This window comes from Benincasa hispida, chromosome 8 (genome assembly GCF_027475165.1).
Source record: "Benincasa hispida cultivar pf3 chromosome 8, pf3_genome.v1.1, whole genome shotgun sequence".
NCBI classification, from domain to species: Eukaryota; Viridiplantae; Streptophyta; class Magnoliopsida; order Cucurbitales; family Cucurbitaceae; genus Benincasa; species Benincasa hispida.
In genome coordinates this window covers 46018857-46031534 of record NC_143485.1, presented here as the reverse complement: position 1 = coordinate 46031534, position 12678 = coordinate 46018857, and the positions used below count along the sequence as shown (strand labels likewise).

The window sequence follows — 12678 nt, the reverse complement described above, 5'->3', positions numbered from 1 at the left end:
CTTTACTTCTAGATATGACAGGTTTAAAAGGTTTCTTGATAAATTTTGTTTCTATACAAATAGGACATTTACTAGTTTCATGTATTTTAGATGCATTAATCAATTTTAAATCCTTAAGTTTCTTAACTGATACAATATTCACATGACCTAGTCTACCATGTCATATATCAAGAGACTCAACTATATAAGCAGAATTAGAAGCACTTGCATTCATCATATTTGCAATAGGGACAATATTCAATACAAACAGATCATCAACAAGATATCCCTTACCAACAAAGTCTCCATTTTTTGTGAGGACATTCTTGTCAGCTTATAGGACAACCTTAAGTCCAACCCAATTCAATAGACTCTCAGATACCAAGTTCCTATGTAAGGAAGGTACATACAATACATTACTTAAGGATAAAGTTTTTTCAGAGTTTAATTTTAAAAGAACCTTCCCTTTCCAAGCACTCCTACTGTGGCAGAGTTACCCATGAATACACATTCTTCGTCAATAGTGTCTTCATAGTCATGGAAGAGCTCTCAGTTTGAGCATAAGTGTCTCGAAGCTCCAGTGTCAAGTATCCAATCAATTTTTTCCCATCAGGCTTGCTTTCACAATAGTAGAGATTACGTAATCTTGTTCAACAAGATTAGCTTGTGGTGTGGGTTGCTGATTTGGCCTTCCTTTCCTTAGACTGATTTATGCTCAGGTTTCCCGTAGACATAGCAAATTAATTTTTTTTCTTTTCAATCTTTCCACCAGCAGTATTGTGATGTCTATTCTTTTGAGAGAAATTATTCTTTCCAGACTGCTTCTTATGATTTTTAAACTATCTTTGTTAACAACAGAAGATTCAACCAAGTTAGCATTAACTGAATTCAGATTTCTAGAAATTAGCTTATCTTTTAGTCTGTTGGCTTCTTCTGTGCACATGTGACTGTTAAGCTCTCGGAGTGTTAGATCATTCTTTTTGTGTTTCAAATGATTTATATAGGCACTCTAGGATGGGGAAAGTTTCTCAAATAGTACATTTTCTTGGAGAACCTCACATATTTTCATGCCCTTGATCAAAATATTGGCCACCAAATTTTCATATTCATGTATCTGCTCCACTATTAGTTTCTCGTCTATCATATGAAATTGTAGTCATTTACTGACAACGTACTTCTTATGGTCAGCATCATCTTCTCCATATCGGGACTCCAACGTACTCTAAATTACCTTTGTTGACTTTTGGACCACAAACAGATCGAACATCGAATCTGTCACATGATTCAGCAGATGACCACAGATTGTTTTGTTGTCTTTCTCATACTTATCAAGATCAATGGCGGAGGACTGCATTGATTGATTAGAAACATCAAAGGGTTATTTGGAGGATTCTGGATCAGAGACGGTGGTCACCTTCTTAGTATCAGCAGGTGCTTCTATGGTAAGGACATAATCAACCTCGAGCTGCTAGAAGAAGATCAATAATTTTTTAGATCAGTGATGATAGTTTGCTTCGTCTACTGATTCGAGTTTAGAAAAATCAAGGAGAACCTTACCATTCTTGATCGACATCTGGATAATTGCTTTTAGATTGTTAGAATAAATGTCAAGAACGATTATTGCACCGTAGAGAAACTGTTGGGGTTGATGCCCTAAATCTCGTGGGTCCTGTCGTTTGTAATTATAATGTACAAATTATTTATTTATTTAATACAATCTAAGGTATTTTATTTGACATTTAATAGCATTAACCCAAAAAATCAATAAACAAACATCCAAGGTTATCTTCTGTAACTTAAACATGTATGTAGAAATATATGGATGGATTGTGTTTAAGTGATAACTTGAAGGGTTTGTAGTAAATAGATAAGGCTAGGTACCTTATCCTGGTGACACTACGAATACGACCGGCTTTGTAGATGTTATAATTGTTGTAAAGTGCTACAAATGATTTGATCCTAATCATTCATGCAAAGACATGTGAGCAGGGGTGTTCTATACAAAAGGGTTTATATAAGACCGGACCATGAAATGATTAGTCTCATTATGTAATGCCGTCAATAGTAGAGACTTACATTTCACCAAGATGATCATAGGTGGCATGACCTAAATCCCGAGTGAGTTGTGAACTCCTGCCTATGAAGGCGATCATTTGATTTGTATGGGTAAGAGTGGTCAGACGCCGACTTAATAAGCTTACCATTTTGGAGATTCATCTGATTGGGGAGTTGGGAACACAATTCATCTGTATGTCTAAGAAGTAATGCATGAAGAACTCACAAAATGGTGGATGGTATTTTCCCCCACCGAGCTCCAATGACTAAAACCAGTCCCCTACCAAGACTTCAACGCTGAACATTCGAGAAGAAACAGGCACTGAGCCCCACAAATCAGACACCATGGACCCTTACCATGAATTTTCAACACCTTTAACACAGATCAATCATGCATCCGACCCCACAAACCTAAATAAAGAACAATCGTGAATGACAAAAATATTAAAAGAAAAAACACACACACAAGAAAAACCCAACTCATCTCAACTCATATCAACGGGCCAAACAATCCCTAACTTGCATACCTTGTATATGTGCTTATAGCTATTTTGTCATTTTTTTTTTATTTTTCGAAATCAATTACGATTTTTTTTCTTCACGTCTCTAAAATTTGATTTGTTTGGTTTGTTTTGATTTCATTGTATTAGATTTTAGGTTGAATATCTTTTAACATTTTTTATTTTTAGAAGGATATAATTGTCCCTTTCAAATAAAATAAAATGTAGATTTTTTTGCATTTAGACATTTTCAAGTTGAAACATAGTTTTAGACATTTTTCAATTAAACATTCCTCCAATCTCCTATTTTTTTAACTCAATTGGACTTTACCCCAAATATTAACATTAAATTAAAAAATTTATTTTGTTCAATCTAAAGATCACGATAAAAACACGTGACATCATCGAGATTTGTCAACTTATGTCTCCAATTTCAATTTGGAACATGCTAATTATGAGCTCTTGTTTATTCGAGATTACCCTTAGATTTACATAGGTGAGAGTTGGCTCAACAGCACCGGCTCAATAAGACTGTCATTTCAGGGGTAAGACTGGATAGATAGCTGGAAACATAGGGTGCAAGAGGGAATTTACTCCTACCCACTTTAGAGATAGAAGAGAGGTTATTCCCTTTAAGTGCTGATTCTAGGTCTTGAACAAGGGGCCCCGCCCTCTCATTGGTCAGAGAGGGGCTCAGGGTTGTTGATTAGATCACAAAACAATTGTTCATTAGGGGTCAGTGGAGACTTAAGGAACTAGAGGTAATTTCGGGGGTAAAACAGAGATTTCACCCAACCGTTATTACGAACAACTTGTGAAGGATTAACTTACTAATCATGGTTATATCGAGTAGACATAATATATCTATAGTGAGGAGAGTTCAAATATGAGCTTTAGTGGAGTGACCCATTAGTTAACGAATGGGGTTAGATCGATCTAATGAGTTTAGCCGATTAATCTTGGATCGTTGGAGCCCATGATCTGTAGGTCCACGAGGTCCCCTACTAGCTCGAAAATGGATTAGTTCTAGAGTAGCGTGATAAGTTAATTTGAGATGTTCAAATTAGAATAAAATGGAATTGGAGAATATATATTTAAATATGATTTAAATATATAAAAATTAATTTGTATAAAAATTAATTTAATATTGGATATTAAATTAATTAGAATTATAGTTATTTATTAATTTTATTAGAAAATTAATTTGTAAAATTAATAAAATATGATTTTAAAATCAATTTGGATTTTTGAAATAGAAAAACATGAAAAGGAAAAATAAGATTTTTCCATCTCCATCTTCAACTTGCTCACAATGAAAACCACCATCTTCAACCTTCATTTACTCCAAGCATGAGCTGGATGCAGCAAATCTCTTTGCATGATAGTCTGCAATATATTGAAGAGATTGGAGTGAAGTTGGAGTGATGAACCGATAGAATTTTTTCTAAAAAATTCGGATGAAGAAGGTATTCTTCATTTTGGGTTGTTATAGTGAGCTATCTCCAAATCCTCTTGAGAATAATAGAAAAGATCTTGTGGTGGTCTACACAAAGATTTGGAGAATTTTGTAGCTAAAAATCAAGATTTCAACGATTCTTCAAAGGTATGTTCTTGAAACCCATTAAATTTTGTTTAAACATGTTTTTGTTTATGCCAAAATTAATGAATTAGAGTGCTTATGAATTCTGTTCTCTTCCGCTGCATGCTGCTACCTTTTCAACACTAGCGTCTGCTGCTGGGTTTATGTCCCAGTAGAATGAGTGTTCTCTAGATTTGAGATATTTTCTACAGCTTCCTTTTCTTTACAACAAAGTCATGCAAAAAATGATGCTAAAATTAAAGATTTTTCAAAGTTTAACAGATTTGATTCACAATCTCTATTCCATCACTAAATTAAATGAACTATACATAGAAAATTTGGCCAACGTTTAATAGACACTCATGAGGGACATTGAAAATCACACTATTCTCCCTGCAAATCTTCCTAAGAAAGGCATATACGTAATCAACAGCTATCTTCTTGTAGAATTTTGATTCCCTTCTTGCTCTAATTACAGTGTTTCCCATTATGTGCACCACCCCAGCATCTCTACACGTGATCAAGAATTCAATCTCATCGCTATCGGTATGGTTACTTGCTTGCTCGGATGATCTTACTGTGTTATTCATACGCATTGGAGATCTAACTGGCACAATTGAGTCAACCGATGAGAATGTTGTGTCCACATCGTGTGAAGCTGCATTTCCATGGTTGCCAATCAAGAGGCCATCCCTAGAATGCTCAGTTTGCTGGCCATACAAACTGTACTCATCAGAGTCTGAACAACCTTCCATCATGGATTCAAGCCTGACAAAGAGGAAGATGCTATCAAAAAGCTTTTTCTCAAAATCATCATCCTTTTTGTGGAGGTCTTTATAACCGTATCTCGCAACACAACGAAACATGTGGAAATTCTTCGGTCCTATTCGCTTTACCAGGAACCTTTCTTCCTCTGGCACTGTGTAGACGGGAAGATATTTCACACAGACAAACACAACAACAGAATGGATGGCAGGCAGGTTCGTAATGAAATGGGAAAATATGTGAGGTACGCCACTTGCTAGCTCAGTATACACAAGTCCAATTCCAGGAACACGGACTAATCCTAGACTAGGACCAAGCCCAAGAACCCATGCCATTGAAACTTTACTGTGCAGCTCGAATTCATATCGTTTAACAGTACCATAATGCCACACATACATGATGATAAGAAAGGCTCCAGCAATCACAAGGGGGACCCAGCCACCTTGATCAACCTTGAAGAGAACAGCAGAAAAGTAACTGCACTCCACGACAAGCGATAGTCCAGTGAAAATTAGTGCGATGACCCAATGACAGCGCCACACCAAGATCATGATTAGAATCATGAGCAGTGTGGTCACAAGCATGACTACCACAACCGCCGTCCCTGTTGAAAGAAAGAAAGAGATGGAGCTTTAAATGAAGTTGTATTCATCACCAGTTAAATGCATGAATGGCGTTCTGTTCAGTTATACATAATGCAGTGTAGATGGTGTCTTCAAAGGACAAAAATTATCTTTAACTTCCAATGCATCAATAACTATCTTGTGCAATGTTAATATGCTGACTTAGCAGCAAATTAGATGTTTCAGGAATCCGAAAAAGTGACAACCAACTCTGTTTAGCTACAATTTTCAATCATCTCTCTCGTATGCAAGTCAACATAAGCAACTGAATTGTGCCAAAAGGTGACAGGAATTTAACTATTGAATCTCATGTTCCACCATTAGGAGAGCGATAGAGATCTAATCCTCAATTTGCATACATATCTTTTCATTCTAAATTGAATGGTGGGTCTTTCCGTCGCAAAAAATAGAATGGGTTGCTTGGAGGGATCAATTACCTTAGTTTTTACAACAGATTAGTATGATAATTGGAAGCCTAATATGGTCAGATAGCGCAGCTGATAGAAGATACCTTTCCGGGCTTTGGGGGGGGGGGGGGGGGTGGGGGCGGGGGGCGGCGGCGCGCATACAGAACAAAGGATATGAACAAACGGAACCAGTAACAGCAGAGAAACCACTTACCATAAGCATTTCCAATTTGACTCTGATTCTTAAATCCTGCTGTCACAGCAATACAAAGAATCATGAGAATCCAGTTAATATCTGGAACATATATCTGACCAAGGAAATTCTTTGAGGTATGAACAACTTTAACTCTTGGAAAGCAGCCATGAGCAAGAGCCTGCTTGATAATTGAAAATGTTGCAGATATAGTGGCTTGACTAGCAACTACAGCAGCAGCAGTTGCAACAACAAACACAGGCCAGTATATGGATTCTGCAAAGAGAAATGCCAGCATGTCATTTTCAAGTATATGCGATTGTGCATTAGAAATTTTTTGTCATACAACATTTTTTTATGATATCAAAAGAACGGCATTGGCATCCATTTTTACACTTAGATTTACAATTAATCATTAAAATTTCCATCAATGTGAAGGAAAACAAATCTTTCACTATGGGAATTGGGAACCGGTAATCATAAACGCTTAAACTACTTGGTTAAAGTTAAGTTATTCATTGATTTTAGCTCTTAAATTTTTTCTTCACACATGAGCCCAATCTTTGATTGATCAAACTTAATGGATACTAACACTGAAATGAAAGAAAGAAACAAGGCAGGATATGAGAATTCAACTCAAAATATGACATCATGATATTCACCACTAACCCCAAATAGGTTGAAGTTACTCGTTAGGTCTTATTTCTTTTGATTGGAGCCTTTTTTGTAGTTTGACTCCATAGCCTATTGGATGGCCCGTGTATTCTTTCATATTTTTTTTTCAATGAAAGTCAGATTCTTTAATTTAAAAAAATAAATAGAAGAAAATAGGTTGAAGTTAATTTATTTATTTTTACTAATTCTTTATTAAAAATAAAGAGTACATACTTTTTTGGGAGGAGAGATTGCCAATGTGTATTCCATGTTGTCAACTAATAATTGGGCTTTAGAGAAGTGCTTAAGCTTCACAGGCCACCGGTTTCTTTTTGATGAATTAGACGAAGGTTTTTTTTTTGTAAGTAAATTTTTTCTTCTCATTTCTAGATGAGGTAGAAATCCAGTCCCCTTTTTTCTCTAATTATTATCTTTTTAACAAAACCAATGTTTTTCTTATTTTAAAAAATTATGAATTTCTCAAGCAATGCTGCAGGTACCACTCGAGCACATGTGTCGATTTAGATACCAAAGAGAGAAAGAGAACCTGGGATTGAACGATAGAAGGCATCAACCACATGGTCCGTATTGTGCATAAGGTAGGCAGCCTGTCCAGAATATGCCAAGAGAAGGCAAGGAAAAACAACTACGGTAAAAGCAATCTGTACAGCTGCTACACGAAAATGAGCCAGATCGGCAAATAGAGCCTCTGTGCCTGAATTACAACCAGTCCTTAGAAATGAAAACAAAAAATGTTGAATGTCTAAGTGCATTTAAGGTGATATTAGCTTTGGAAACCCTTTCCTTTTGTAAGAAAATTACCTGTTATACTTAGCAGCACACCTCCGAGGGAGGTCCAACCGTCCATCCCTCGCCTTCTAAAATAGCGAAAAATATACACAGGTGAAAAGGCTCTTAGCACGGTTTTATCATATTTCCAGATGTTGAACATGCCTATACCTCCAATTAATAGAAGCCAAAGTAATACAACTGGAGCAAAGAGCCAACCAACTCTATCAGTACCGTAGCGCTGCAAGCTGAATAATCCTACTAGTATTACAACAGCAACAAGCACAACTACATCTGCACCACATAAACATGATAAAATTTTCAGACCTTAATAGAAATAAATAACCTAAACTAGAAACAGGAGAACACAGCAGTATAAGAAAAAGAAATTTAACTTCAGAATCAGCTCAATACCACTGCTCACATGGGGGTGGTTTACTTTGATCCCTCCAGCAGCGGATAAAACTGTTGATGGCAGTAAGGTCATTAATTATTTGTTATCAGAAAGGAAGACAAAATCCAGAACAATCGAGTAATTCACACATATTCACTCGGTGATTATATATTTTATTCCACAGAAGATAGCAATAAGGAGGCAGCAAATTAACATGCCTCCAACTTAATACAAATTTAAAGTAAAAAAGTAATTAGAAAAAAGAGAATTTTCAGGTGAATTGATAAGATGTGAATATATGAAATAGTAAAGTATTTAATCATGACATGTGATGGAACAAGATTAAGATATGTGATATCCATTTTCAGTGGTTACGATATGAATGGATTCGATCGATTTCATCCAATGCATTACTGCTAATGTGCTGAAATACAATATCAAATGTGATCGATGGAAGGCTGGCTCCTTGATACATTTCTTCTTACATCTTGAGAATCATGCCTCTCGAGTTAATTTGCTATTCCCCACTATGAAAGTAAAAAGTTGCATCGAAGGAGTTTAGATATAATTAATAATCCATAGAAATCCCTCTGTTTAAATCATCAAATGTGAGTCCTGAAGTACTTCTATTTTCAATTGAATGAAGTTCAGTGAATGTGCTTATTTCACTTATGTAAGATTCTCACCTAAAGTTTTAATGTTTAAGGTAACTGAAAGTGCAGATGCAGCCACAAGCTTTAGCCATATCACTAGTGAAATAGCTAGCTGTGTAACATAAGAGAGAAATAGAGAGGTAGAACAAAGATGTTGTGAGGTAAAAAAAAAAAAAAAAAAAGCAAATAATCTATAATATATATAAAAAAAAAAAGGGCCATAGGGAAGAAACTTTTCTCTCCCCATTTTGCCCCTACCTCTTTAGTGTCAATTTTACCCTCTCAAACAAGAAAACTCAAGAGTCACATATGAATCTACTCCTCAAGATGCAAGGAAGATACTACAAGATATGAAATCTGTCATTCCAAACAATCAATGTACACATGCAATGAACATAGATAACATTTCAACTTCCAAAGACAACATTGTAATAACTTTAATGCAAAAATTAATTGAGACTTCTTACCTCTAGCTCTTTCGAATTGAGTGTGTTGTATATATCTAAATTATGTTTTAGAACAATCTTCAACAATAAAATTTATAAATTGAAAAAACTACCATTTTTTTACTTTAAATTTAAAACACAAGATTCCATGTGCATCACACGTTTCTTGCTAGTAACATTAAAGAAATAAAAATTTAAGGAAACTAAACATCTCCCTAGTCTGAATCCTCCACGACATGACATGATATTGGAGTTGAAGAAAAAGGTAAATATTAGCAGCAGCCCTTATGATCATATATATTAGGTTCTACTTGATGCATTATGGTGCGGAATACATATTTTTCGCTTTATCTAAGAAGCGGATGAAACACAACCACCGACTAACACATAACTATATAAGTAATAGGAATGAATTGTGCTCCAAGTGGGGGCCTTTCGAGTTACAGGTTAAAGGACATAATACCCGATATTGCAGGAGTGAGAATTCCATCTCCAACTACCATGGAAGTGCCAACAAGGACAAGAATGAGCAATGCATTCTTCCTGGATGAGTGTTTTTCAAGCCATCCTTTAGTTTTAGCAGCAAATGAATGCTCATGAAATTTAGAGCGGCTATATGTTGTTAGCTCCTCATCAGTTCGATGTTGGTTTGGAATAGTTTTAACTTTTGCATGACGACACAGCAAGGAGTAGAGAGCAAATGTTCCACCTACACAGATAGAGGTTAGCTTAGAGAAATGATGTTAACAATATTATAGGTGATATGATGTTACTCGACCTGCCTTAACTTTCTCTAGAAGAAGTTATACAGGACCATGTTTGAGGAACATATTCTCTAACAAAGAGGACAACGGGAAAACAGGAGGGGATGGGAAACAACAAGTGGAATGCTTTTGTTAAAACACCACATGACATTGAAAATGAGGACATTATGTGATTCTTTACGCATTTACTCAATCCAGTTACAATTGTTTGAAACTCGGCACATACACAACAGGCTTACCTTGACCATTGTCATTTGCTTTACACACGATAAATACATACTTTATGAGTGGAATGAGAGTCAGAGAGTATATAATCAATGAAAGTGCTCCAACTACATCCTCTGGATCAGAAATCCCACGAGGAAATGTATTGTAGAAAACGTATAGGGGAGAAGTCCCCAAATCTCCATAAACCACTCCAAGGCTTTGATATGCAAGTCGAAGGAGCAACAATACTGAAAATTTCTGGAAAATGTAAAATTTTATCAGATGAATGAATGCTAGATATAATTTCCTCACAGCCTACTAAAAAGCATGCAGTTACATTAGTTACCACTACATATTCATTATCTCGAAGACCTTAGCAAGATATCATTAAACACTGCAATGCAACTACGGATGATAACTAGTGGGAGAGTTGTAGTTTTGAGAAACTAAGATCCATTAATGACCTGATAACTGAGAGATCAAGAAGTATAGTACTGCTTTAATTGCAGAATAGTGCAATCGACAACTTAAATTTCTCACACCTATTAAAAAAACCCAGTTGGTACCTTCTCTTTGTACATATTACTAAGTCTCCCAGCTTCTTCATCCATAGGCTGATCGAGCTTCTGATCTAGAACCCACATACTTCCCTTCATTTCAGAGTCCTCATCGATTTCCACTCTTGAAGTCATCTTAGTTTCAATTTGAAAAGACGCCCAATCAAGTAGGCCCAGTTAGAAAATCCTCTGTAAAATCCAACAACAGAGGCTGTTCTTTACTTCAAAATCTATATTCAACACCAGCTATGAACTCGACGCCGACTAATTGAAAACGAGAAACAACATGGGTAATGGTCGATTCCTCAATTTGGCGAGTTCACATACCCAAGAGACAAAGATTGAGTGAGAAATAGACACCGAATTAAAATTTTAAAACCCCAGAATCCCCAGCTTCAAAGCTTCGATGAACAGAGCAATCCAAGCAGCAAGTTAATCTCAAAACTTGAACAGATACCTAAACAGATGCAGATTCAAGATGAACACACACCTACACCAGATAGAGCAAAAAGAAGGCAAAAAAACCAAATATCAATCAAAGCTTTTCTTACCCCCATCCCCATCCATGGCTCTTGCACCTAAACAAAACAATTAATGAGGAAAAAGAAAACAGACAATAATTCGTACTTATCACTTTGACAGCAAATTCACAAAGTGGGGTCGGTTCCAGACAAGTTTCTTTTAAACCACAAAATCAAAAACCAGCAAAATTCTCACAGACCCAAAAAACAAAGCACGGAGAAGAGCTAGGTCCATGTCCTTTCACAGAGCAGAGGAGGAAGACGTGCTATAACCAAAACGTTTGAATCCTCGCTTTCAAAAGCTCCTTTGGATCTTTGTTGAATATAGACAAAATACCCATTTCTGCAATTAGTTCCATAGACAGCCGATTTCTTCGAAAAAGGAAAATCAGAGAGAGAGATAAACAAAGAAAGTAGGAAGGCGTCTGTTCTTTGTTTTGTAAATTCCTTATCAGTCCACGCAGCTCGCAGTGAAAGATCCAAATTCCATTGCAAAAAGCAGCACGTCTCTTCTCTTAGTCTTCAACTCCTGATTAAAAGAAAATTACTAACAATCAACAACATTTTTTTTTTCTTTTATTTTTTTTTTTTAATGGAATGAGGGTTTGGAAGATGGGTTTGTGAAGAAATTAGAAGAACAAACAAGAATGCTTGTCAATTCGTTGTTGTATTGTTATAACTTTATGTACCGCTTTCGTTGATGGTTGGTTTGGTTTTGTTGGAGATGAGAATTTGATTCCTCGGCCGTTAATTACTTCTATTAATTTCTGTTTACTTTCTCGAGACTAATTTGTCGACAAGGTAATTATGAAAGTGGAGGTTTATTTGTTAGATCATTTACGTTTCTTCCTGAAATTACAAAATTATTAAACGGAATATTCCAATTCATTTCTGCAAAAATAATACAAAAATAAAAATACATACTTACATTCAAAATGGTAGTTTTGTAATTTTTCTTTTTCCAAAGGAAAACCTTGTTAAGATATTTAAGAATATATTATGTAAATGTGCTACCTTTTTATTAGCAAAAAATAAATATATTCTCTATTATTGACCGACCGAATCATAATCAAATTCTTCTTTTATATTCCATCCAACAGAATTTATAAATATTTTAAATTTAAACATAGTTTGGGATTTTCGTAGTTGCTAATATAATTGATGTTCTTTTTCCCCCCCAAAAAAAATGGTGAAATAAAATTAAGTGTCACCACCAAATTTTGTAGTTACTAAAATAATAATTGTTTATATAAAATAAAGGCTAAATTATACATAATATCTCTAAATTTTATACTTTGTGTCAAAAATATCATTCAACTCTTAAAAGTTTCAAAAATATCTTTAAACTTTCAAAATGAGTTCAAAAATACCTTCACCATTAATTTTGGATGGAAACCATTAATATTTTATGTCAAAAATACTCCCGAACTTTCAAAAGTTTAAAAAATACCCTTAATTTTTTTAAAAAAAAAGTTCAAAAATACTTTTATTGTTATACGAACAAAAACCGTTAATATCGTCTTACTATTTTCCATCTTTTTTTCTCCCATCCCTTCTTGACTTCTTCAATACCCTCTTACTCTCCTCTTTGT

The 12678-nt window shown here is 35.2% G+C and overlaps 1 protein-coding gene across 7 annotated transcripts; it reads right to left on the bottom strand.

Annotated features, from left to right (window-relative positions):
• Positions 1–4350: 4350 nt before the first annotated feature.
• On the bottom strand, positions 4351–11921 carry LOC120069309 (potassium transporter 10-like). Of its 7 annotated transcripts, XM_090316859.1 has the most exons (11): positions 11776–11879; positions 11117–11615; positions 10893–11022; positions 10575–10754; positions 10041–10266; positions 9501–9746; positions 7959–8009; positions 7578–7838; positions 7303–7470; positions 6123–6377; positions 4351–5482 (listed from the first exon to the last, which is right to left on the bottom strand). In XM_090316859.1, the coding sequence occupies exons 4-11, from the start codon at positions 10698–10700 to the stop codon at positions 4437–4439; spliced, it is 2379 nt and encodes a 792-aa protein (XP_090172985.1). In that variant the 5' UTR covers positions 10701–10754; positions 10893–11022; positions 11117–11615; positions 11776–11879; the 3' UTR covers positions 4351–4436. The 7 variants fall into 7 exon arrangements, with proteins under 7 accessions (XP_090172985.1, XP_090172982.1, XP_090172984.1 ...); XM_090316856.1 differs by having other exon boundaries at positions 10575–11055; positions 11193–11615; positions 11776–11921; XM_090316858.1 differs by lacking the exon at positions 11776–11879 and having other exon boundaries at positions 11117–11773.
• Between the last annotated feature and the right edge of the window lie 757 nt (positions 11922–12678).